This window comes from Haliotis rubra, unplaced genomic scaffold (assembly GCF_003918875.1).
Source record: "Haliotis rubra isolate DU_JTF1 unplaced genomic scaffold, ASM391887v1 Scf36, whole genome shotgun sequence".
NCBI classification, from domain to species: domain Eukaryota; kingdom Metazoa; phylum Mollusca; class Gastropoda; order Lepetellida; family Haliotidae; genus Haliotis; species Haliotis rubra.
In genome coordinates this window covers 2,892,128-2,920,092 of record NW_025767035.1, presented here as the reverse complement: position 1 = coordinate 2,920,092, position 27,965 = coordinate 2,892,128, and the positions used below count along the sequence as shown (strand labels likewise).

The 27,965-nt window shown below is 39.5% G+C and overlaps 2 protein-coding genes and 1 long non-coding RNA gene across 3 annotated transcripts; 2 read left to right on the top strand and 1 right to left on the bottom strand.

Moving 5' to 3' along the window:
• Positions 1-140: 140 nt before the first annotated feature.
• Positions 141-13,882, bottom strand: LOC124285388. The gene is made up of 6 exons (XM_046721614.1): positions 13,711-13,882; positions 11,539-11,663; positions 7,605-7,732; positions 5,850-5,921; positions 3,461-3,614; positions 141-389 (listed from the first exon to the last, which is right to left on the bottom strand). Exons 1-6 carry the CDS (start codon positions 13,762-13,764, stop codon positions 212-214), a joined length of 711 nt encoding a protein of 236 aa, XP_046577570.1. The 5' UTR covers positions 13,765-13,882; the 3' UTR covers positions 141-211.
• On the top strand, positions 9,370-26,935 carry LOC124285389. The gene is made up of 3 exons (XR_006900808.1): positions 9,370-9,380; positions 9,652-9,654; positions 26,263-26,935. It is a non-coding gene; the product is annotated as an uncharacterized LOC124285389 (long non-coding RNA).
• LOC124285387 (dr1-associated corepressor-like) lies at positions 14,120-22,702 on the top strand. The gene is made up of 7 exons (XM_046721613.1): positions 14,120-14,220; positions 14,308-14,380; positions 16,455-16,548; positions 16,892-17,029; positions 17,946-18,024; positions 18,832-19,019; positions 22,378-22,702. The coding sequence occupies exons 1-7, from the start codon at positions 14,179-14,181 to the stop codon at positions 22,490-22,492; spliced, it is 729 nt and encodes a 242-aa protein (XP_046577569.1). The 5' UTR covers positions 14,120-14,178; the 3' UTR covers positions 22,493-22,702.
• Positions 26,936-27,965: the final 1,030 nt, after the last annotated feature.

The following is a 27,965-nucleotide window of genomic DNA, read 5'->3' as shown; positions in this document are numbered from 1 at the left end:
TGCTGACAAAACAACATTCACTCACTCACTCTCATTAAACTGCTGTTTACTACAACACATTGACCCTCAAAGAAAGCAGGATGTAAGGTCAAGAGAGGCCAAATGGATATATACCAGCAAACAAACAGACAAAACTTGTGAAAATATGAATATCATATGTTTTCCCTTAACACCAATGTTCATATAAGACCAGCATGGTCTGGTCAACGGATTACAGCCCATCCCTTCTGATATATGGCAGGACGTCTTTTGTAAGTGATTCTGTTACGAAATTTAACAATCCATCCACTGGGTGATCCTCCTCCAGGAGAGATGTCACCATGTCCGAGAGTCCCTCCATGTGTAGACTACTGCAGACACTGATCTTCGGGTCACACTGACCGGCATCACTGGGGAGGACAAGACAAGCCATCAATTATTCTACATAATACATAATAATTTGGGATGATCACTCAAGCTTGCCCAATTCTGTCTGGTATCCTACACCCTACCATGCACTACACCACCTCTCTGTACTTTCATGCAGGCCAGCCACCATATAGCTGGCATATTTCTAAGTGCAGTGTTAGCAACAAACAAATTTCATGCAGCCAAATGCTGACTCTCTACACACAGGCAAGGATGGGGATTTTATTACACTTCATGTGGTTTGGTTAGCAAAATGTGAAACTCGAGATGCTGTTACATGTGACCATGATAAATATATTACTGAGTGATACACATTATTTCCAAACAGACTTGGATAAGTCTAGACTCATCTATACATGTCTGACAATTCCAGCTAATGTGCACATCTACTAAGCAAAATAACACTGAGTTTTTAACACAATAGAAACCCACACAACCCACAGGCTATGCTCATATAGCTGGAATATTGCTGAGTGATGGATTAACTGACAAACAGCTGGTGGTGGTATGTAGTGCAGGATTCAATGACAAACAGCTGGTGGTGGTATGTAGCGCAGGATTCAATGACAAACAGCTGGTGGTGGTATGTAGTGCAGGATTCAATGACAAACAGCTGGTGGTGGTATGTAGTGCAGGATTCAATGACAAACAGCTGGTGGTGGTATGTAGTGCAGGATTCAATGACAAACAGCTGGTGGTGGTATGTAGTGCAGGATTCAATGACAAACAGCTGGTGGTGGTATGTAGTGCAGGATTCAATGACAAACAGCTAGTGGTGGTATGTAGTGCAGGATTCAATGACAAACAGCTAGTGGTGGTATGTAGTGCAGGATTCAATGACAAACAGCTGGTGGTGGTATGTAGTGCAGGATTCAATGACAAACAGCTGGTGGTGGTATGTAGTGCAGGATTCAATGACAAACAGCTAGTGGTGGTATGTAGTGCAGGATTCAATGACAAACAGCTAGTGGTGGTATGTAGTGCAGGATTCAATGACAAACAGCTGGTGGTGGTATGTAGTGCAGGATTCAATGACAAACAGCTGGTGGTGGTATGTAGTGCAGGATTCAATGACAAACAGCTGGTGGTGGTATGTAGTGCAGGATTCAATGACAAACAGCTGGTGGTGGTATGTAGTGCAGGATTCAATGACAAACAGCTAGTGGTGGTATGGTATGTAGTGCAGGATTCAATGACAAACAGCTACAGCTGGTGGTGGTATGTAGTGCAGGATTCAATGACAAACAGCTGGTGGTGGTATGTAGTGCAGGATTCAATGACAAACAGCTGGTGGTGGTATGTAGTGCAGGATTCAATGACAAACAGCTAGTGGTGGTATGTAGTGCAGGATTCAATGACAAACAGCTAGTGGTGGTATGTAGTGCAGGATTCAATGACAAACAGCTGGTGGTGGTATGTAGTGCAGGATTCAATGACAAACAGCTGGTGGTGGTATGTAGCGCAGGATTCAATGACAAACAGCTGGTGGTGGTATGTAGAGCAGGATTCAATGACAAACAGCTGGTGGTATGTAGTGCAGGATTCAATGACAAACAGCTAGTGGTGGTATGTAGTGCAGGATTCAATGACAAACAGCTAGTGGTGGTATGTAGTGCAGGATTCAATGACAAACAGCTGGTGGTGGTATGTAGTGCAGGATTCAATGACAAACAGCTAGTGGTGGTATGTAGCGCAGGATTCAATGACAAACAGCTGGTGGTGGTATGTAGTGCAGGATTCAATGACAAACAGCTGGTGGTATGTAGTGCAGGATTAACTGACAAACAGCTGGTGGTGGTATGTAGTGCAGGATTAACTGACAAACAGCTGGTGGTGGTATGTAGTGCAGGATTCAATGACAAACAGCTGGTGGTGGTATGTAGAGCAGGATTCAATGACAAACAGCTGGTGGTGGTATGTAGTGCAGGATTCAATGACAAACAGCTAGTGGTGGTATGTAGTGCAGGATTCAATGACAAACAGCTAGTGGTGGTATGTAGTGCAGGATTCAATGACAAACAGCTGGTGGTGGTATGTAGTGCAGGATTCAATGACAAACAGCTGGTGGTGGTATGTAGTGCAGGATTCAATGACAAACAGCTAGTGGTGGTATGTAGCAGGATTCAATGACAAACAGCTGGTGGTGGTATGTAGTGCAGGATTCAATGACAAACAGCTGGTGGTATGTAGTGCAGGATTAACTGACAAACAGCTGGTGGTGGTATGTAGTGCAGGATTAACTGACAAACAGCTGGTGGTGGTATGTAGTGCAGGATTCAATGACAAACAGCTGGTGGTGGTATGTAGAGCAGGATTCAATGACAAACAGCTGGTGGTGGTATGTAGTGCAGGATTCAATGACAAACAGCTAGTGGTGGTATGTAGTGCAGGATTCAATGACAAACAGCTAGTGGTGGTATGTAGTGCAGGATTCAATGACAAACAGCTGATGGTGGTATGTAGTGCAGGATTCAATGACAAACAGCTAGTGGTGGTATGTAGCGCAGGATTCAATGACAAACAGCTGGTGGTGGTATGTAGTGCAGGATTCAATGACAAACAGCTGGTGGTATGTAGTGCAGGATTAACTGACAAACAGCTGGTGGTGGTATGTAGTGCAGGATTAACTGACAAACAGCTGGTGGTGGTATGTAGTGCAGGATTCAATGACAAACAGCTGGTGGTGGTATGTAGAGCAGGATTCAATGACAAACAGCTGGTGGTGGTATGTAGTGCAGGATTCAATGACAAACAGCTGGTGGTGGTATGTAGAGCAGGATTCAATGACAAACAGCTGGTGGTATGTAGTGCAGGATTCAATGACAAACAGCTAGTGGTGGTATGTAGTGCAGGATTCAATGACAAACAGCTGGTGGTGGTATGTAGTGCAGGATTCAATGACAAACAGCTGGTGGTATGTAGTGCAGGATTAACTGACAAACAGCTGGTGGTGGTATGTAGTGCAGGATTAACTGACAAACAGCTGGTGGTGGTATGTAGTGGTGGTATGTAGTGCAGGATTAACTAACAAACAGCTGGTGGTGGTATGTACCTGTGATGAGGCAGCCGGGCTGCTGCTGATATAGTCACCTGTACAGTCAAGCCACTATGGAGTACTGTGAAGCAGAGCTGTTCTACCAGTTGATCAGCTTCAACCCGTGGTGAGTATCTCACATGCTGACAGCAGCACCCATCGTCTCCAGCATCTGCAACGTGAAGTACACATCTTGTTGATGTTTAACATGCCATGCAACACCTACACAAGGAAACTGTCTAACTTGAAGACATGAAACCTTCTCATGCTACTCAACAGAAGTTAAAGAACACCTCTGTTTATTTCAGATGAATGGAAACTAGACAAACATGAATGATACATCCCAATATTCATCTATTGTAATCTTTGTCTGACCATTCTAACTCGCTCTCTCTCTCACATTGTGTGCAAGTGGGCCTAGAGTGCGTATGCGTGCGCACACACACACACACACACACACACACACACACACACACACACACACACACACACACTAAAATTTAATGTATAAAGTAAGTGATTCCCCCTGCATGTCATGTCAAAGAGCAGGGGAGGTCATGTCATGTGCATGTGTACAAAATTGATGATCCCCCAACCTCCCCAGAACAAAATCATCATCATCATCATCATCATCATAATAATAAGTGCATTTATATTGCGCTATTTTCCATCCATTGCGGTTTCTCAAAGCGCAGGTATCAAGGATAGTACTTAGAGAAGAGATGGGTTTTAAGTTTGGACTTGAAGACAGCTAAAGATGGGGAGGTTTTGATATCAAAAGGAAGACAGTTCCAGAGAGAAGGTGCACAGAATGAGAATGATCTCTGGCCGAAGGATTTGAGATTGGTCCTGGGGATGGTAAATAAAAGTTGATCATTGGATCTCAGGTTTTTGCATGAAGTATATTTCTGGAGAAGTTCTTTCAGATATCCTGGTGCAACATCATGGTAACAGCTGTAGGTCAGGGATAACACTTTGAACTCGATTCGAGCTTGTACTGGGAGCCAGTGGAGATTCATCAATATTGGTGTTACATTGGATGTTTTCTTGCAGCGATGAATTAGCCGAGCTGAGGCATTTTGTACTCTCTGAAGCTTCATGAGTAGATCTTGCCTTATGTTGATAAGCAAACTGTTGCCATAGTCAATCCTGGACAGAATCAGAGACCTGACTAACTGGCTAGTGGCTTCCTGAGTCAACAAATGTCTAATCTGGTCAATACTTCTCAGGTGGTAGAAGCAGATTCTACAGGTGTGCTCTATATGGTTGTCCATTGTCATATTAGAGTCTAGAAAGACACCACTAGCCATATATTATGAACGGTCCCATAGAGAGTTCGCTGTGAACACTATTCCAGTCATACCACGACGTATCAGCTCAATGTGAGATGAACATAATGCAGGTCTTGGTCATTTATTACTTTGATGAAAGCCACGGGTATGGTGCTGGCAAACCAAGAAAGATAATCTGTGGAATCTGATTTGAACCACTGACCATAAGTTTCTGGTGTGCCTGAGGGATGCAACTATGCACAACAAATCACGATGCCTTTGACTGGGTCACTCGTGCCCCCTGCATTTTAACATGTTAAAGAAAACACTTCCACTGCTGACTGAACACTACAACTGTCATGAATAATTCTGAAAGATGGTGACACTATATCTGAAAAACAAACGCTGATACAAGTCCCAGTTTCTGTATAGCGTGTACATGGCTATGTTCAAGTAAATAAGCAAAATTACAAACTCCAAATATGTAATTTTCTGATTAAAATTGATATTTTATACTTATTCTGACTCATGTTTCATTGCTTGTCTCCTTCCTCTTGTGAACTATAGTGGAACACTTGATTCCCTTTTGAAACTTCCTTCAAAAAAGCGGACGTAATATCACTCACCCCACGAGTTGCCTCCCTTTGCTATTTGGCGCCCAAACCCGTCACATGATCAGACATGCTCTTCACTCTCTCCTTCGCCCTAGAGGACAGTTGTGAGAGCGCCTGGGTCCCATATACGGCATTATATCCTTATGATTGAGTGAGTTGGGTTTTATGCCACTTTCAGCAATATTCCAGCAATATCGGCAGGGAGCACCAGAAATGAGCTTCACACATTGTTCCTATGTGAGTAATTAAAACCGACATTAATCTGTGCACTTGGGACACAATGACATGTATTAACAGAGTCAGCAAGCCTGACTAGCTGATAATATTAGCCACCTCTTACAACAAGTATGGGTCGCCGAAGACCAATTCTAACCCAGATTTTCACAGGTCTTTGGAGACATTGAACCAAACAAAGCAAAATGTTTTATTATTTCTCTGTACTAGACATAGTGAAGAAACACATGCTTATTTCAACCAGGACCGTCAAGTTTTGAAAGGGAAGAGGCCTCACACTGTTCTTACCATCACCACCTGCTAACTTCTCCAACTGTGTATACCAGGCATACAGAGCTCCCCGTCTGTCACTGGCTGGGGCTTGTAGAAGAAGAAAAAGTGACAGTTTCATCAAATAATCACAAGACATAACTGAAATGAAGCACTTCTAACCTAAATCTACTGAAGTATTTGCCACGAAGCATGTCATCCCAACTGGCAGCCCCAAGCCAGAAGTTGAGGTGATGAAGAATGATGATAATTTTACAGATATACAACTTCTTTATTGAAACGTCACCTTTTACAGAATAAAGAAGTTGTAGATCATGCTTATAGCAGACATATTTACCCAGCATTTACAAGAGTGTGCATATCAAACACGCTGGTAAGTACTCTAGGCCCACTTGCACACGATGATCTTAGTGCATTGATTATCATTAGTCTATGTTAGAGTATGGGCTTTATGATCATCGTAGTGCTAAGATCGTTCTGTGCAAGTGGACCCTGTTCTTATTCATGGCAAAAATATTACAACTCCAGCACAGATCTACAGTGTGCAACATTTATGCTGATCCTGTGGTCCCTGGCGAATTCATAAGGACCACTAAATGATAAGTTCGCAGTGGTCCTGGTGGCCAGTGAATTTATATTGATAGTTAAAGCTTAGATGCAACCAACAAAATAAACATAATTAAAACACAATTATCATTTATTCATGACATATAATATACATTGCTGATTATGAAAAAACAAATAAACAAAATTATAAGCGTACAATCACAAATCAAAGTGCAATATTTACGCACAGGGCTTTTTTGTGTGTTATAGGCATCCCGGCTCATGCACTATGTGCGCAGCGCAGCACAGCTGTTGAAACAACTTTTCACCCCTTTATAAGTTGAATTTGCATTTTTGATAATTTGTTACTGTAAGTCCATACTGAAAGGTATCAGAATCTGCAAAGTTGTGTTTTGCATTGCATGTAAGCTTTAAGTAAATGTAGAATGTTATTTTGGACCAGTGAGGTACAAGAGGAACAACTAGACAACTCCTTTTTAGCAATAGCTGCAAGGTCTCAGTGTAGGTCCTAACACCGTTATCAAGCAAATGGTGTTAGGACCTACACCTAAACGGCGCATCTACTGCAACAAAGAAGTTGCCCATCCATATAAAGTGTTCCTCTTCATCATACCAACTTCTAAATGTCTCTTAAGGAAGTCAGTGAAGTACATTCTGTGTTGAGTTGTTCACTAATTATTGTCCACTAACTCGTCCTGAGGTCTAGTGGGAAATTTTGAAAGGTTTCTTTCCCTGGATCTAAAGACGATATTGCAGTCCATATTTGTATGTGATATTACACAATTTACAGTAAATACAGCTTTTCAAAGGGAATGAACATTAAACATGAAGACAGGAGTTCTGGTTTCCATTTATTTTTATAGTGAAAACATTACCACTAGCATGTAAAATATAATGTAGATCTATCTCTCACTTGATCTCAAATTTAAAATCACATTGCAGGGGTGGAAATAACTTTAAAATTGATAGTGTACTCCGGTATAGTGGCACATGTAAAGTCACTAGCCCTGATATTTTTTCCAGTATACCGACCGTTTTTTAGCTGATTTTTTAAATAAACAACATAATTAACATTGGAAAGTCAACGAGACACCAGTACAGTGTGATATACAAATTTGCTTGCCCGACAGAAAAAAACACTGGACTCGGACGTCGGGCAATGGGTTATTTCCACCCCTGCATTGAGTGGTATTATTACTGGGTTACCTGTCAGTATGGTGAATACATCGCGGACATCTTCTCTCACCTGTAGCAGGTGAAGCTCGTGATGAAGCTGTTGTTTCTTCACCTCAAGTTTGTGAATCTCCCTCACCAGGGGTAAAACACGATTATATCTGAAGCAAGAACCATCCAAAAGGTGGGTGATGTTGAAGGATGTCATCAAGAATATAAACCAAAGGCTAAACAAACAGGTGACTGAACTAGAGATTTGAAATGAGTGCTAAAAAGCAACTTTGGTAATTGGGTCTGAGGAAGACTAGTAGTGACGTACTGCCTACTGTAAGACTGCCCTTGTGATACATCAATTACGTAAACTATGACCGGGAGTGATTATTGCCACTTCAGCAATCATTCATCTTACAGTAGTATATAGGCAATTATCTTACCTCACACATAAATGTCGCTTTCTGATTGAAAATAATAAAAGAGCGCTCAGCCAATGTACCCCACTTATAGTTTGGCATGAAATGCATGTAAATATCTCTTCATCCAATGACCCAGTCGATCTCAAACTGTGCAAACGGATGTTTTGTCAGACAACCTAATCACATTGTAAATCACCGATTTTATGCATTTGTATTAAAGAATCTGTCTATGTAACTGTCAACAAAATAAACAGCAGAACGCAGAATGCTTGCACAGGAAGGGAGTCAATGACCTGTAACAGCAGCAGTGTTGGGTCATAAAGGTCAATGCACGTGCAGTTCATGAAAGTTAACTGTGCACTGCACAGTGATAGACCGTTTGGATCATTCACATTGACTACTTCTAGCTGTCATCATGAAAGCTTATTCAGATGATGCTAAACGTTTAATTAGAAATGTGTTGAATTTTTTTTAAAAAGAGAGCAAACGTAGCAAACAGATTTATAAGGTGTCGGATTACATGAAACGCATTAACTTTTTGCTCTTGGCATGAAAAAAAGAACATCGTGCTAAAAATTGTGAAAAATAAACCAACAACCAATAAACAAAACCTTGTACAAAAAGGTAGGCATCCAAAGTTAGATTCTTTTGATATCAGGGTCATCAGAGATGTCATTCGCCGGCTATTTGCAAAATTTAAAGATTTTAACCTACAGAATAATTCTCACTAATGGGTTTTGTGGTTAATGTTGTACAACTCAGAGAAACAAACTCCGTATGATGGTTAACAGTTTGCACCCACCTTACCCTATTCACGACCTGTGACACCTCTTCATACCTGTCACGTGCATAGCTGACCTACATTGACGAACGTTGACCTTTATGACCCAACACTGCCACTGTTAGAGGTCATTGGCTCCCTCCCTCTGCAAGCATTCTGCGTTCTGCTGTTTATTTTGTTGACAGTTACATAGACAGATTCTTTAATACAAATGCATAAAAGCGGTGATTTACAATGTGATTAGGTTGTCTGACAAAACATCCACTTGCAGAGTTTGAGATCGATTGGGTCATTGGATGAAGAGATATTTACCAAAAAACGGGTCCACATGCATTTCATGCCAAACTATACAAGCGAGTAACATTTCAATGTACCCCACTGTCAATGGCAACTCATTTGGTACTTCGTGGTAGCAATTCTTTATCTCGAATTACATTGAATCACGTACATGATGTACGGAAATTACCAATGTTTTGCGAATGCAAATCGATGTAAGGGAGATAACACTAAATCTGTTTTTCTTGTCAGCAAAATCCAGCGATGGCTCCAAAAAGATTTGTACTCATGCTTCAAACAATTCAAAATTAACATTAAGGTGTTCGGTAAGATAAACACGTTGTTCACTAGTCCCTCGGGGCCCATGGGTTGATGTACCCTCGATGTTTGTTTATGTTCCCCTCACCCTTCAGGGTCAGGGAACATAAACAAACATCGAGGGTACATCAGCCCATGCCATGAAAGGATACCACTTGTTTCGAAATCCAATTAAGAAACAACAAAAACGACTTCAACAAAATATGTTTTATATTTCATTAGCCATAGCATTCATTCCGCATTATTTGAACATAAACACAATTAGAAATAACAATGAGAGAGAGAGAGAGAGAGAGTGTGTGAGTGAGTGAGTGAGTGTGTGTGTGATAGAGAGTGAGTGAGTGTGTGTGTGTGTGTGTGAGAGAGAGAGATAGAGAGAGAGAAATGGATCATAACAATAAAACTGAACAAACAAAGTTTTTCAAAATGCCCGGTACACAATTTAGAGCCATGTACTGCCTCAGTAGCGAGTATGTCCATGACCATTGACACAAGCAACAATACGTCGGCACATGGATGACATCAAGCGTCTAATGACATTGCGTGGAATCTGTTGCCAGGCGTCATTCACGCAGTGTTCCAGTTGTCGCACGTTGACTGGGGGTACTCTTCTGTTCCTAATCAGCCTGTCGAGGTGGTCCCACAAATGTTTGATAGGGTCCATGTCTGGTCAACATGGACGGTCATGTTGTTCAGGTAGTCTCTTGTCGGTCTGGCGGTATGCGGTCTTGCATTATCAGGCTGGAAGACAATGCCACATGGCTGTTGGTGAAGGAATGGAAGGACTACCGGTCGCAGAATGTCATCCCTGTACCTCTGTGCAGTAAGATTGCCATGAATGATGACTAGCCTTGTTTTCAGTTCACCACATATTCCTCCCCACACGATAACTCCACCTTCACCATACGCCGGAACTTCATGGATACAGTTAGGAGCTAAACGCTCTAATAAGTCTGTAGACACGTTGACGACCATCAGCTGTGAATATTCAAAACCTGCTCTCATCCGAAAAGAGGACATGTGACCAGTCTCGGACTGGCCAACGTCGAACTTGTCTTCCCATTGGAGCCTGTTATGCCAGTGTTGTTGTGCCAGTACCACCCCACGGTATGGACGTCATGCTCGAATACCATGTTCACGCAGTTGTGATACTGTCTGTCAACTGATATGATGTCCGTGTGCCTTTGCTGTTGCTGAGATGAAGCGGTTCCTCAGGTGGATTACCCGGATGTAGCGGTCCTCCTCAGGTGTGGTCACACGCAGTCTCCCACTTCTTGGCCTGTCTACTGTCTGCCCTGTCTGGCGGAGATGCTGAAACAACCTGGTGATGCATACCTGGGTGCAGCCAAAGGTTCTTGCGATGAGGGCATGTGAAACTCCTTGTTGGGCCATTCCTATGGCTCTCTATCTCTGTACTGAGCTGAGGCGTGACATTTTTCTTGTGTGCTTTTTCATTCTGTGACAATGCCTTGTGTCATCAGCTGCTTTTATACGTTTTTTCCGCACATGCATTTTGTGATGAGAAATTTGTCATTACACATAAGTAGCCATTACCTTGTCACATGTTTCTGTAAATTTTCCTGGATCTAGGTTCAAAACTAAGATTTTAAAAAGCAAAAATATTTGGGATACTTTCTTTTGGACGGTAGTATATAATCAGTGTTCGCATTAACGCAAAAACCTGCGTGTTTCACGCAAATAAATCTGGATTTCACGCACGATATTTTCTACCTGCGTGTTGTGCACACAAAGCATTTTGTGTTCTAGGAACAAGTAACCAAAAAACATATTTTCCCCAAGGAAACAACAAAATAATATTTCTGGCTCGGACATACACCTGTGGTGCATGCTCAGGCAAGATGCTTGGGAGTTATGCATTTTAGGAACGCAAAGCTTTTTTTGCGAACACTGTAAACTATTATAATTAAACACTAGCAAACATCAAACCAATGAGAAAGCCCTGTACCACACAGCAATCTGAGGCGTCCCCTCGCATACTGTGACTGTGCTAAGATCACTTTGTAGAACAGGTCCCAGTAACCTTAGTTTGTTATCCTTCTGTTTGGATACACCTCAAACACTTCCCTGAAGCCTAGAAGTCAAGAAGACCTTCTGACCAGTAAAATATGTAGTAGAGGCCAAAAATTCAGTGACAGTAACAAAGAAAAATATTTCTTACATTTTCTGGCCATTTAAATCTGAGATGGGTTTCACCTCTTGCTCTTCAACTTCATCTTCCAAGTCAGCTTTCTTTATCATCAACCTCTTTTTTTCCAGCTGAATGACAGATAGATCTTCATAATCCTGAGAGAGAAAATATGTCTCACATGTAAATGTTCCAGTGGTTGAGGATCATTCCAGTATATTCGAGTGTATCATATAGCCACTCTACATGATAAATATAGACCATTTATCACTAGTTCCATTTCAGAAGCGGTATTACCATCTCTATCTCATTCATCACAAACTCAGCACAGAATGTATCCAGCTTGTGAGATTGTAATCAAAAGCCAATCAAAAAGACTCTTATCAATGAGAGCTCGGCACAGATCTAATTTCAAAATTGAGGCTCTGTATGAGTGAGCCTTTTGATTATGTACAAATCTTTAGATTGAATAAGGTCACTGCTAACAAATATACTGGTGATCCAGCTATTATGTAAAATATAGCATTCACAGCTAATACGCATACAAGCTTACATATATTCTTGAAGATCCAATATCAATAATGTCCACATCATGAGCTGTCGTCTTATGTAGAAGAAATGAAGTGGAATTTTATATTAACAACAAATTTGAATAGCATGAGATGTCAACTAAGGCCCACAGTGACTTCATTTTGGATTCAAATTCCAATTATACCATTGAGTCTCTTGAAACGCTATAACAAGCAAATAACAACTTTTAGGTTAACATTGAAGTGTGATGTTATTTTTACGTATAATAGGTGAGAATTAGTTAGGTGAACAGAGAAGATTTAATAGATGTAATGCCGAAGCCCAGACACTACAGCCTGGCTACCTAAGAGACACAATCGTGGTCTACAATCAAGACATGCATCTCTCACCTGCACCTATAGATCTAGCTTGTGTTTAGTTGTATGATGATTTTCTATATTTGGTCTGGCAAAAGATAGACTGAGTAATCATACTACTGTTACCTAGAATTAAATAATAAATTTGATGACTTGTAGAATACAAGGTTCATCCTTTGTAATTTCTTAAGAGCAACTGACGTAGCTGTGCAATCCATAATCGAGATACCTGTTTATTTTTGACTGGCAAATGGCAATAACCAACACGGACGGTTTTACCGAATGCTCTGATCACTCTCTCTGTGTTCGCACCCGATCGAGTTGGTTCCATGGTGATTGAATTAATTAGGGTCAAGAGCTTCACTTATACCGTAGAACACATCCGTCTCATGTAGCATGACGTACAAGAGACGGTAGGCTGTCTCGCGTACACGTAATGTCTCTGGCTGATAAGAGTTTACATTATTTTGTCTATATCAATTCACAGGGGATCAATCTTACCCAGGGAAAGACTTCTGCCTGTATCCCCTCTTAAATTTCATTTTACTTAGTCAAATCATATCACCTGAATCTATATTTCTCATCTGATAAGGATGAGTTTTAACATGTTTCTTTAATTGCATCTGAACATATTGAAAGACATATCCAACGTCTAAAAATGCCACTCAAATAAATGTTCATCGTTAAAATTTAGGGGGCTAGAATGCACTTTACCGGGCACAGCCCTTGCTGCTGGCTGTGGGGCAATTATCGCGGTATAGCACTACCGCACTGTCTCGCTGTATCGCGGTAATTGCCCTGTCTCCCTTCACTTGCCAGTCAACCATCCTTAGAGTTCCGATCCTTAGGGAGCTGACGCATCTTTTGAGCCAAATAACCCTTTACTATCGGTTAGAGGTTTAGGGTAAGGGTATGTCACCCTTTACGTTCCTTAGGGTTAGGGTTGGGGAACCTTTACGATCCTTAGGGTTTAGGGTTAGCACCCTTTCCAATCCTTAGGGAGCTGACGAATCTTTAGAGTCAAACAACCCTTTACGATCTGCTAGAGGTTTAGGGTTAGGGTATGGCACCATTTACGATCCTTAGGGTCAGGGTTTAGGGTTAGGGTTGGGGAACCTTAACGATCCTTTGGGTTTAGGGTTAGCACCCTTTCCGATCCTTAGGGAGCTGACGCATCTTTAGAGTCAAACAACCCTTTAGTTTCTATAACACGTAACACGAAAACGTAATTCATGAAATCGACAATCACATCACCCCTACACACACACATATTTCAGTCTACTTGTAACGTATCATCAAATATTTAAAATTCACATACTCGTTTAGTTTGTGATTGCAGATCTGACAGCCTTTCAAGAATTCCACCTGACATTGCAAATGGTCGGTCAGCTTGGGCTTTTCGAAACTATGGAATCATATAACCCTACACACATTCACAAACAATCCATGTCAACATATTTTGTACGTCGCGCCCAGACCACTTCCTTTAATTTTACCTCGCATGCGGAGTAAGCAGGTTATTTCAAAGGAAGAAATAATATACGAAAAAGGCACAGAGTAAAACGAATTGATAACCCATCTCATGAAACTAATTTAATCTGTACATATTAATACAAATATACGTTTCGCAAGTATAGGTTTAATAGTATCGTGTGGAGTAATTTGCCCAATAGTCTTAAGCGAATTATATTTCGTTTAAAGATCGATTTCTTAATCCTTCTTTTAACTTTTGCTGGTCTGGACTTCCGGTTGAGAAGTGCCCCTGTTTTCTCTACAAAAGATAGATATGCCGAGCAAAAAGAAGAAGTATAATTCAAGGTTTCCCCCGGTAAGAAAACTTTATCAACTTATGTATGTATTATGTTGCTGTAAGAGATATCGTGACCTCCTCAAAACTCACATTTCATGTTTCCAGGCAAGAATAAAGAAGATCATGCAAACGGATGATGAAGTTGGAAAAGTGGCTGCGGCTGTTCCGGTTATTATTTGTATCCTTTGTGGAAAACTCATCTCAGTCATCTAAGATGCTTATTTATTGTTGTTGACTTTATGTTATCCCTGTTATTCTGGAATGTTACAGTAATTCCTGAGCCGCTAGAGAATACCTTACTCATCAGACAACTCATAGTCACCTTCGAACTCCAATAGAGCATTATCGATGTAGAACCTACTTATGAAAACAACATTTATTTGTTATTGATAATCATGTAAATCGTCCAAATACTTTTGAACACCTAGAGATCTATAAATATTGAGGGACAAACATTTATTTCTCCTTACTGCCTGTGAATTGTATGTCATATTTCCTGTTGATAATATGTAAACAAACAGTCATACTTTGCAGAAAACCATGTCATTACCGCAATAACTCATTCCATTAGTTTATGTTATCAAAATACTGTATTGGAACTATATTCACAGTTGGCTCATTGCTCATAAAACATGAAAACTGATGTACTATTCACTAAAAATATCTGAAAACTTAAATGTTCAGTTCAGATAATGTATATCATCATGTTGATAGTTTTTCATCCCATGTAAACATTCTCAGATTCTAAGGCAGTTTTCTCACAGCAAGCATAATTATTCTTATGCAGATGATGAACGATACATTTCATTTGTATCTAATATTTTGTATGCTTGTGAGATGATATTTGATCATTGATTTTGAAAACCCAGTGATGTAGATATCACTTGACCAAAGATTATGCTTATATCATGTAAACATATTATTCACTTTATATCTCTGTGTGAAAGTATTTTTATGTTATTATCTACACTCTTTCAGTATATTGTCTAATACTCTGACAAATTGACAATACCATAAAGTGTTTGTTTAACATTTGTAAAGCGTAACATGTTGAACAATTTACATAGACTGTCATCGAGATGATAATTGTTTTAGGATTTTCTGGAGTGGAACATGCTGAAATCTTTGAATGGCATTTAGAAGTGATACACACAAGGGAGAAATTTATGGATGTCAATTCCTGTAGTATGAGGAGTATATTCGTGTGTATTCTTACTCTCTAATGGATCATGCTAATTATCAGTGATCATATTCCTAATTAAGATGCATTGTTCAGTTTAATATTGGACAATTAACACCTACACCAGCTGCTCTATTCTTGTCAGTATTCAGAGCCTCAGGATCACATTCCCAAGTTTTTGTCATGAATTCATCCATGCACAACCAATGGATTGTTATATCAACAAAGGTCCTTGGTGTCCATGAGTGTTTTGTGTTTCTTTTCAGTCTCAGCTATGAATAAAGGTGTATATATGTCATGATTCACTAATTATTCAGGCTTACCATTATGACTATTAGATTTGCTCAATGTACTAAAGGGATTAATGTTCATCATATCGTGCATGTCAGAAAGTGGAATCATCTTTGTCATAGTAGGATGTGGTAGGCCTGAATAAGATTGTGCATTTTATTATCAGATTATTGCTTTGAATGTGTATCTTAAACTTAAATGAACTATACACTTTTGTGTATGTGGTCAGTTTTAGTGGTGTTCGGAGTAATTGAAATAATTGAAGATTGGTCGAAGTGACCAAACGACCAAGCAATCGATCACATTTTCTCATAATCGAACGCAAACGATTTTGGAACTGCTGGTTTAGTCTCTGAAACACTTGACGATGGAACATATCTTCGAAGTTGACAGGGCCTGAAAACTTGTTTATTTCACAGAAAACTCACATCACTAACTGAAAAGTCATGACTGAATATTTCTTGAAGACTCCAGGAAGTTTATTTTAATGATATATTAGTCATCACTTTAAAGTAGCAAGTTGCATCACGTACATATCTGCAATAACAACCTGGATAGGAAAATCTGAAAAATGATGCTAACCAATTTTTTTCGATGATTGTTCGTTGGTAATGAAGCAATCATCAATTTATGAGATTTCAACCAATTCCCAACACAAGTCAGTTTGCATGAATTATTATTGATTGGGTTGGGTTTAGGTTTTTTGCTATATTTATTTCATTAAGTTATCAGTTTGTTTGTTGATACTTTCTTGTTGCATATTTCTTAACTTTCACCTCAGCCAGAGCTTTAGAGCTCTTCATTGAATCTCTCATTCTTAAGACCAATGAAACTACAACAGCGAAAAATGCAAAAACCCTAACAACATCTCACATGTAAGTATGATCATCTTGATTATGACATTTTGAATGTCACCCAACTTAGCACTGAAATTTGATGTGACAAACTGTTTGACATTTTCAAACTGAACCCACATGATAGCCACGTTACGTCTCTGACTGATGATAGCTTTAATTGTTTTCATTGTTTAATGTGATTGTTTCCACTGCAGTTCTCAAGTACTAGCATGATAATGAAACAAAAGTCATCATTATTATTATGGTGAATGTAAATTCTGATTTCCACATGTCCCAGGTGATAGTACTCCAAGACACATCAGGCAGAGTCGTTATGTCAAAGTGATCGTAATTTCATCAAGTTTGATTTGTTTGACTGTAGAAAGCAGACAATTCAGGCTGAGAAGAAGTTTGACTTCCTTCGAGACCTTGTGTCCAGCATTCCGGACCACCAGACTGAAGATGATGGTGGGGAGAACTCAGGGGCCGCTGAACCCAAGAAACCCAGAGGGCCGCGTGGGTGAGTATCTCTGTTGACCGTGAGAATTATACAGTGTAATGTATAGTTAGTAGGTCAGTGAAGTTCAACATTTTCAGGATTCGCTGTTTTACTTATTATGCTGAAGCCAAAAAGTCCAACTAAAGCATATATTTATAAACTTTCATAGAAAAGTCATACACAGTTGGACAAAACAAGTAATATTAACAATGTCACATTTCTTTGCACATTTCAGTCTGTTTAAGAACCAACAAAACATGGGGGGTTGGTGTGTGTGTGTTATATGACTTTGGCTTCTTGTTATTATTTTGACATGAAATTATTATGACAATTGTAGTCAGGTTTGACAGAAGTTTACTCAATACACCCACACTGAATACAAAGCCTCATGACATGTGGGTTCTTTTGAATTTCAGTTGATGTGTGTCGTCATCATATCATGACCACATAGTCATAATCATTCACTTACAGGTTGCCGTTGTGTACCATTAGATGGAATTTCACATGCTGAGTACAACATTAAATAACAAAACCAATATCATGAGGCATAATCATCAATTGATACATGCTAAGGTTTTTGTGTACATATCACAGTTTGTTGTTTAACCCTGCACTCAGCATTGTTTTACCGATAGGACGACAATCTGTAAATACTCGATTGTGGGCCAGACAATCCAGGGATTGACAACATGAATATGAGATGAAGACATTGTTGACTTACGTGTGTAGTTATGGATTCTTTCAATGTGACAGTTGGTGTTTGTACCCTTGTTTATCAAGTACGAGAAAAGCAAATGGGAACGACATGTCTACCCTGTCTTTACTGATGCTGAAGCTTTTAAATGCCACTTAAGGATGTTATGTGTCAAAATTCTAAATCAAGCCATTATCATAGTTATCTTTGTGATTACCACCTATTTCTTTTTCTTATTTACAGACCCCGGAAGCCCAGAGATGGCACTAGCGCAAGGAAGAGGACAGGGAGAAAGTCATCATCAGAAAGTTCGGAACCTAATGTGAGTTGATCAATATCATTGTAGTCATTGACACAGGTATGGTAATAATTTTGGATTTGTTTATCCAACTGATTGAATAAGGTAACGGTACACAGGTACCATGGTTATGAGCATGGAACTGACACTACATGAATGTGATGAATTGAATGTACATGATGTGGTCTTCATCATCTTCATTGTGTGTCCTTGATAGTAACAATGAATTCTAATCTCATTAAAATGTGATAACTGATATCTTACAGCCTTTCAATATCTCTGTCAAGACAAGATTCCTGAATAAGTTGCATGAGGAAAAGTTTCTAAATCCTCAGTACAAAATAGTAAATTATTCACATTCATCTCATATTTGATTTAGATACTAAAAAGCAAACCCACATGAGTAGATCCACGCTAGGTTGTGGACAGATTACATCTTAGTTTCAGCTGCACTTTTCAATCAATGACTAACTATTTTCAGCTGTGGTTTCATTTTTCCAAAGCTAAACATTTGTAAAGTTGTCCTTTGAACATTGTTCAAGGCTGCATGTTTGCCACTGAAATGTGTTAGAAAGATGACATCTGTTTGCCTCAAAGGCCCACACTTCCTCAAAGTAAGGTTTGGGTTCATGAGATTATCAAAATGTTAGATCTCAACATGTGAGTTATTGAAACAGAATGAAAGATGTGATTTTTATGAGACTGGATGAATTCAAATCTCTGTGATGTTTTTACCATTGTGACACAGTCAGTACTCAATAAGTTATTAAACAATGAACATGAGGAATGAGGATATTGCATCTCAATGGTTTAAATCTCCTTAACTGACAGGCAAATGAGGATGACGAGGAAACAGAAACCGATGAGGAGGAGAACAATGGGACATCAGCACCCCCAACCCCTGTGATGACCTCCCCCTCTACCAGCCAGCAGCTGAATTCACCCCCAACAGCTCACATCCCAGCGCCACACATCCCCCCACATGTGCAGTCACTCCCACCACAGATGCCTTTCAACAGGTAGGTGCTCCCCCAATCTCTGTGATGATCTCTACCGCTTCCAGCCAGCAGCTGGAGTCACCCCCCTCCCTCCCCACAACTCTCATCACAGCACTACATATCCCCCCCACATGTGCACTCACTCTCATCACAGATGCCTTTCAACAGGTAGGTGCTCCCCCAATCTCTGTGATGATCTCTACCTCTTCCAACCAGCAGCTGGACTCGCCCCCCTCCCTCCCCCACAACTCTCATCACAGCACCACATATCCCCCACATGTGCACTCACTCTCATCACAGATGCCTTCCAACAGGTAACGGTAGGTGCTTTGTTCCCCCTGCCTGTGATGACACGTGATTCCCCCACCCCACCCCTCTACCAGCCAGCAGCTGAAGTCACCCCCTACAGCTCACTTCCCAACACCACACATCCCCCAACATGTGCAGTCACTTCCACCACAGATGCCTTTCAACAGGTAGGTGTTCTCCCTCTGCTGCCTCTCTCTCTCTCTCCTTCCCCCCACCCCCAGTGCAGTGGATTCCATTAGCATTGGTCCCTTGCAGTCATAAGTGATTTAATGTACTGGATGGTACAGACATGGAATAATGTCAAACATTTAAATAGAGATGGGAGGTTTTACCGGTTAACCGGTAAACCGTGTTTTTTTCGTTCTAATAAAACACTATTTACTCTTCACAAAAATATTTGTTAGCAAATTTGTGATCTCACTAGTGTTTCTTTATATGATATCTTTAAAATGCCACTATCCAATGTAGATTGAATGAAGAAAATACTCAAACGAAAAGTACTGGCAATGGCATTGATGATTAACAGATTTGTTGTCAACTTGTTGTTCAGTTTTGAAATTTTCAATTTCATATGGAAGTTTGTGAAGGATATCATCTCAGTTTACTATTCCTTTTTGTGGTGACTCGAGTGATGACTAGTGAAGAGTGCTTTTGCGAACTAAAACTTGCACTCCTAGTACTTTAATACCTGAAAAATGCTGAATTCAAGAATCTCATTGCTCAGCCATGAATCTTGTAATATTTCTAGTCAATGTGCTTTTTGTGAAGTCATTTCGTGATATTGTCAAGTTATGTTAGCTTAATGTCGTTGATTTATTGGAATTAACAAGATTGTTTATTTTGTTCATAATGTTTGAGTAGTTGAACTTGGCAGTGAGCTCAGTTTTGAAATTGTTAGATTTCATCTTGTTGTGGTAGTTTCCTGTTGTGATGACTGAAATTCACAGAATAAAAAAAAAGACTAAAACACTTCTGTATTTTTCATACTTGTTTATTATAGTTATGACATTACTTCATAGTCCAATTCATTCAAAATCATTAAACAATCGGATTCATTAGTTAGTAGGTACTGCAGCACAGTATACCATGGTAAATACTGTGGTACTTGAACAATAAACCTTGGTATACTGTAGTACTAAAGTTTTCGTGGTACCCAACCCTACATTTAAAGATCTTATTCTCCTGCCAAATATATTTCATAGTGAAACTCCAAAATACCTCTATTAAAGAGAAGTAATTTCATCCAACATGTGTAAATGAACACTCAGTATCTCGCAGATAATTATTTGATCTTACCAAATTCCTGTAATGACATTTGTTATTATGATTATTTTTTTTATATTTGGAAAACCACAAAAATTGTGAAACAAGGACTTCAAAATGAATTTGTGAATTGTACAAGTTGCCATTCAGGCTTTAGTAGCATGGGAATAATACTTTGTCCAGGTTTTGTTGACCCTTAGGATAAGCAGGCTTCCACTGTTTAAACAACCCACCCCAGGGCTCCTGGGAGAAATCTCCATCACTCTAGGGCACATATCTCAAACAGGTTCAGCTGCCCTGTATTGACCAAACATATACACATAAATCAAACAGGCTTGAAAAGGCTTTGAATTCGGGTTACTCATTTCAGGAGGTCTGAAATGTAACGAAACATTGACCATGTTGAAAATCCTTTAAACATTGTTATGTAACAACCTTGAACTGAGTTTACCTCCTGGCTTGTTTAGTGAAGTTTTAGGCATAGATGTTTCTATATATCATGAAGGGGGAAATCACATCATGTTTTAATTTTGAACTCTTGATTCTACTGTAAAACTTATAAGTTTTAAATACTTAAAAATCTTAATTTATATGCAGGGTTATAGTCATCTCTATAACTACCAACCCCCATCTCCCTATACCTTGTCCCATACTATCTAACCCCCACACAACCTGTGAAGATCCGGGGTAGAATAGGTCTTCAGCATCCCGTGCTTGCCACAAAAGGCGACTCTGCTTGTCGAAAGAGGCGACTAACGGGATCGGGTGGTCAGGCTTGCTGACTTGGTTGACACATGTCATCGGTTCCCAATTGCACAGGTTGATGCTCATGCGGTTGATCACTGGATTGTCTGGTCCAGATTCAATTATTTACAGACCGCCGCCATATAGCTGGAATATTGCTGAGTGCAGCGTAAAACTAAACTCACTCACTCACTCTAACCCCCACACACATCAGTGATACCTGTGCAGTGTAATGCTATTTGCTGTAAACATACCATGTCATGATGTCTATGATAAAATGGAAATCTACCTGCAACTGTTCCAAAATAGAAATGTCACTTTTTTGGTTTGGATTTTCAATTTTATGTCATTATGTTTACAACATAGTGTTATTTCAAGTAATTTTCAATCTGTTTCCTTGTAGATTTGAACAGCTGTTGCCCATAATATGGTATCAGTGGCCACTAGTTTTGAAACAAGACATTATTGAAAATGTGAAATATATGTTTAAAGGCTGTCTATGCACAATAACTTGGAGTTTCTTTACTTTCTTCGGGCAGTCAATTTATGGGCAAAAGGGGAACTAACTCTTACAGCCTTATTCTCCTTATGCATCAAGTCAGAGCTTGATTATTCTGCATTGTCAAAACTATGCATATCAGGGTCATGTTATGTTAAGGCCTTTACGTGTAGTGACATACGACATAGTGATGTCCTTGCTGAACTATGAAGTTGTAGAATTAATGCTTGCCAGGAGGTTCAAGACATTATTAATTTCTGTGTGAAAGCATGGGATGATGGGGGCAATCTAGTAGTAAGAGTATTTGCTTGTCACATCAAAGCCAGGTTTCAGATCCCAACATGGGCGCAAGGTGTGAAGCTACTTCTAGTGTCCCATCATATGTCTTTGTAAATGTCAGGGGTGTAAAATCTGACTCACTCTGTTAAAGCATGTGAGCTGTTATACCTGTAATGTTTTGCTCTGTGTCTTTACATTTATCCAAACTAGATTAAGGGCAGGGTGTAGTTGCCAGACACCTATAATATATAGTCAACCAGTCAGTTGTGATTGTTTTTGTTTCAGCATCCCGTATTCGATGCCCCCCATGTCTCAGGTCCCCAGTATGCCGTCGGTGTCGGGCATGTCATCCTCGTTGCCGCAGCAGAAAATAGTGGAGGACGATGACTATGATACTTGATTCCACACAACTGACATTAGTTAACCACAGTTAAGGACAGCAGCTAATGAGAAATATCCTGATCTCTTGTTTTAAAAACTGGCTGCTGAACTCTCCATGTTTTAATCCCCATGTTACATATGTTATTCATGGTTTTAATGTGGACATCTCTTTGTTATTGAATGTTCAGTGAAAATGTTGTACTTATAAAGTATAATATTATGACAGGCATTGTGTGTTAACATTTTATGTTTTTCACCATCTCTTATTTTGAACAGTGAATGTTCTGTGTATAATTAGTAAACCTGACTGTAGCCCATCAGCCTATTAAGCTGAGTTTGTTGCCGTTCTTTCAATAAGAAACCAAGAGGTCAAAAGGAAAAGCCCAGTTCATGAAAATAATTGGTAAGACTACAGAATACCGGATACCTTCCGCCATCTTTAAAGGCATGCGACTTTACTTAGGGTTAGGGTAAGGTTTAGGGTTAGGGTTAGGGTGACATGACACTAAACAATATGGCTGGTAGGTATCCAGTATTCTGTAGGTGTACCAAATAATTTGTGAAAAATATTGTTTAGTTGAAAATTGAAATTTGGAAATGGTTTGGTGAGTGTTAGATATCAACTGCCTGTAGTACATATTGCTTGTCAGTTCTATATGATAGCTCAACTATTTATTGATTGGTATCTAACGACTTTTCTGGAAGACAGCTCACTTGTATTTTCAGTTTTATTATTAGAGATTTGGAATATGCTTACTTGGTCACAAACTGTGCTGTTTACAATCATCATGTTGTTTATATATGCATTGTTAAGTGTACATACTAAAGTCAAACTTGTATTCTTCCACAGACTTGAATGATCACTGTACTGTCACAATGTTAAGAAGTTGTTGAGGTTTCATCATTGTTTAGCCTTTCAGTTATTGTTTAACAACCATGCGTCTTTAGATTGAGGTGATCTGTGGTGTGTGTCATCATACCCATCGGCATCACCAAGTTTGGCCACATAGTTACTCGCATCACTCTGGGCTTTCATCCCATGTTCTTTTGACCAACCATTTTATAATTTCATAGGGTCGGTGAGGTAGCCTAGTGGTTTAAGCATTCGCTTCATCACACCAAATACCCAAGTTCAATTCCCCACATGGGTAAAATGTGTGAAGCCCATTTCTGGTGTACCCCGCCGTGATATTGCTGAAATATTGCTAAAAGCGGCAGAAAACTGAACTCACCCACTCATCAATAAATTTACAATTATATTTAGAGTTATACGTTCACGAAATAATCGTAGCACTAACTCTGATACTCCAACATTACGGGGCTGTGGGGTAACCTAGTGGTTAAAGCGTTCGCTCGTCACGCCAAAGACCCAAGTTCGATTCCCCACATGGGTACAATTTGTGAAGCCCATTTCTCGTGCCCCCCACCGTGATATTGCTGAAATATTGCTAACAGCGGGATAAAACTCAACTCACTCACTCCCTCACCTATAATTTTATACCGCCATATACTAGTAGCTGGAATAGTGCTGAGTGCGGCGTAAAACTAAACTCACTCAGTTATAATTTTATAAATGAAGAACTGATCAAACTGGTGTTAGACTCAAATCACCAAGTCAGTCAAACTAAACTGTTTCAGAAAACAGTGGGGATCTATCGGTACATGCTCATCAAAACAGCACAAAGATTTGGAACTGGTTGTGATTATCTCCCAAGTGGTAAATGTCAGTTACCGTACCTTTCACTCATTACCTTCCTCTGACGTTACTCTGGCTGTCTGTGAAATATTCATTCACTGACATAATGTTTTGGGCAGCTTGCCCTCCGACTTACGAATTTGATCTTTGTGTCAGGGATGTAGTTCTTCACATCACTCTTCCTAATGCTTGAGGTGTCACAGTACGAGAAATTAAATATTAATCGTCAAATGATAATTATAAAGAAAACTTTTGTCAAGGTTGCTTAAAAGTAATTTCTTGTTTCATACACAGAATTTTTTCAAACTTGTTAGCAACCATAGTGACAAAGTCTAGACAAAGCTAACGGACAAAGCCAGTCATTACCATTGCCAACTTTGCTTGTGTGAGATCCATGAAAACGTCACAGTGCTTTGCAGATCTTTGCAACATAATTGGTTCCCATAGAGTCAGTGACGTAGCCAAGTGGCTAAAGCATTCGCTTGTCACGCCGAAGACCCGGATTATATTCCCCACATGGGTATAATGTGTGAAGCCCATTTCTGGTATCCCCGTCGTGATATTGCTTGAATATTGCTAAAAGTGGCGTAAAATGCAACTCAATCACTCATAGTCAGTCACAGAATCTGGTTATCTGAACATTTTACACAATTTATTGTTAATGTTAACAACCTGAAAATATTTGAGGAAGAAGAAAAATCTTACCCTGGAGTCTTTTAATGACAAATATATCAACGCTTGTTGACATACCTGTATGTTTAAAACCTTCATTGCTAAGTCTCAAGAGTTTTAAGCTTTTATTGTGTCGTGTCAGAAGACTCTCAGGTGAGATTCTTTTTGTATTGACTGCCCCAGAAACATTTGTGTGTGCTCTAGATGTTATATTTGGAGTGACACTTTTCTCAGCAAGGTACAGGTTGTAGTACTTTGGTTAGTTTGACTCCCATCCAGGATTTGAACCCACACTCTGAGAGTCAGGCACTTAATCGCTGGTGCGGTCTAACCCACTCAGCTTCTGTGACTGATAAGATGCTTGACTGTGAGTGAGGTTTGTGAAAATGTTATCCCAAATATAACATATCTTCCAGAAACCTAATCATGGATTTGAATCCTGGATTTAATAGGTGCTTTAACCTTGACATGATGTAGGTGCTTGACTGTAGATACAGAATTGATCTCTGTTTGAAACATTTCTATATACATCTGTATCTCCTGAGAAGCTGTTACAAGGATTGTGCATGTTTCAAAAGGTGGGTCATTTAATACAGAGAAGTTGTGGACAGGATGGTGAAATAACTGTAGTCATGAATGCATTACAAAACATGCCCTTTGGCACTGTTTGAGTCTTTAAAAACAATATTTTTCATCAAATTCCAAAGAATGAGGAAATGTATGGTATGTGGTGTTTAACCATTACCATTGCAGCGGATGTATTTGTTGATTGTTGGGATGTGTAACTGTAGCGTACAGAGGGTGGTGTGAGCTACAGTTTATAGGCTACATCTACTGTTCTTGCATCTACATCATCTTCCTCCAGTCTTGCAGATTATTGTATCGTTTTGTTACTTTGTATGATGTTGTTAAGATCATCACCAGATTAAAACTGTCAGTCTTTGCACAAAGTTATTAGTGACAATTTCACTTCATGTGCTTTTAAGACCAACTTTTCTTATTACTGGGATCAGTGATTCTATATGACCCTCTTTTTATGTTTATGAGGGGTATAATTAATCCCAGTACAAATTCTGTTGACTTGATCCAAAAATGATTGTAAACACCAGAGCCCTGTTCAACAAAGAAATCTTAGCTCTAAGGTTATTTTAAAGATCATACTTAAATGTCATTCTTAAACTTATGACATCATAGTGCTAAGAACTGGGCATAGGTTTGTCATTGGCAAAATATACTTGTTTCTGTTTCTTTTTCATTTGGGGCGGTGGGGTAGTCTAGTTTTTAAAGCGTTGGCTCGTCACGCCAAAGATGTGGGTTTGATTCCCCACATGGGTACAATGTGTGAAGCCCATTTCTGGTGTCCCACTGCTGTGATATTGCTAAAGGTGGCGTAAAACTAAACTCACTTTTTCATTTGCAAGCAGTGATCGAAATAATTTTCAAACTCAACCAGACAGTCGGGCAGGTGACCAATAAATGTTGCCTGCCCATCTTGAAAGTTGCCTGCCTGCAATTTTGACTCATAGATTGCATTTTTTACAAAAACAAACAAGTATCATTGTTTCAAATGTGAATTAATTTAGCAAATTGAATACAACAAGCATGAAATTAAATACTCAGTCACATCCCCAGCCTGTGACATTTGAAAAGAGCCTGTTAAACTTGCAATTCCACTTATTGGTTTACATCATCAAAATTATGTATTTTCTGAAAAAGTTTAATAGCAAAACGTTTACAGCAATACCCATCTCAAATATATCTTCTCCCTTGTTGTACATACAAAGCTTCCAAAAGGGAGGTATTTAAATATATCAGCCAGACAATGGGGCTGGTGGAGATTTTTTTCAGGCAGCCCGACACGAAAGTTGCCAGCCTCGGGCAGGCAGGCAGGCCATTATTTCGATCACTGTTTGCAAGGACCACCTGAATAAGTATGATGAAAGTAACTAGAAAAAAGTGGAGAGTAATGTTGAGTGACATACACAGTTTTTCTTTTTGTCTGTGCCATTTCTATATAAAAAAATCTAATGTACAAAGATAACATGGGAGTTTGTTAAGAGGAGTCAACCCATGCTCTTCATATGGCAACTGTGCTTTTTGTATAAGGGGTCAAAGTGGAATGCTAATCACTGGATTGTCCGGTCCAGAGTGGATTATTTGCAGACAGCTGTCAAATAGCTGGAATACAGCTTAGTGGAACTCCAAACAGTAAACAATAAAAGCTATAGTGTAGTGGCAAGATGGAAATTACTATGTTTTAACAGATTTAAATGTGTGTGCAAAAGGTGAAATTTATATGCAGTCAGAAACTGTTTGACTATCATTGATTCTTTTCCCATTCATTTCATTCTTAATCATTTTCCCTCTGATAGGGCAAACAGTATGTTAACATGAGTAAAACTCAACTCACTGTATCATTTAATGTGTATAAAAGTACTTGTATTTTATTCATTGATCATTGTAGTTAAGATGTTGTTGATGTGTACAGAGGGAGATGCAGATATGTCTGTATATAATTGTACAGGTAGCAGTCCGAGACAGAAATACATTCATGTTATTGCAACTACAATGAAGTGTTTGTTTTTACTGAGAACAGAAAGAGTTGTCTCCCTTGGTTGTCTGGATCCAGCACATTGCCTGTGTTCATTGGTTCCACAAGAGTAATACCAGTTACAAACTGGACCAGGTGGTAAGACTGTGGCCTGGTTGATAGCGTCATTCCCCAATATCATTGATTGTTGTTCAAAATATCCAGGTCATAGGAATGGACTATTGGTGATTGTGATACCAACAGTGTTCAAAGTGATGTTCAGAGAGTACTGCACCTTTGACCAGATTGACACAAATGTGCTTGAGACACATCTTCTGAAGGGGAAAATCAAGCTTTCTGTATGAGTGGTTGGTCTTGAGCTTTGACAGCTTGTGTATGGGGGTTCACTGGAGCCTATAGCTTGATAAGCACCCACCTGTGTGTGCTTGAGGTTTGATAACTTGAGGGGTGGGTGCATCGGTGGGTTTACTTGAGGCTTCAATAACCACCTGTATATATCATTGTGCTAGAGGCACCATTAGTGACAGTAGTGTTACTGGGCCCTTGATGACCATGTATGTGGCTGTAACAGAG

What these genes read in the sequence shown, in the direction of transcription:
- LOC124285388 (XM_046721614.1), bottom strand. Translation starts at nt 13,764, where the DNA reads ATGTCAGGTGGAATTCTTGAAAGGCTGTCAGATCTGCAATCACAAACT. An exon ending in GAAGTTAGCAGGTGGTGATG is followed by an intron (nt 3,615 to 5,849) that starts GTAAGAACAGTG and finishes TTCACGTTGCAG; the next exon opens with ATGCTGGAGACGATGGGTGC. An exon ending in GCCCGGCTGCCTCATCACAG is followed by an intron (nt 390 to 3,460) that starts GTACATACCACC and finishes TGTCCTCCCCAG; the next exon opens with TGATGCCGGTCAGTGTGACC.
- LOC124285387 (XM_046721613.1), top strand. Translation starts at nt 14,179, where the DNA reads ATGCCGAGCAAAAAGAAGAAGTATAATTCAAGGTTTCCCCCG. An exon ending in ACCCTAACAACATCTCACAT is followed by an intron (nt 16,549 to 16,891) that starts GTAAGTATGATC and finishes GTTTGACTGTAG; the next exon opens with AAAGCAGACAATTCAGGCTG. An exon ending in AAACCCAGAGGGCCGCGTGG is followed by an intron (nt 17,030 to 17,945) that starts GTGAGTATCTCT and finishes TCTTATTTACAG; the next exon opens with ACCCCGGAAGCCCAGAGATG.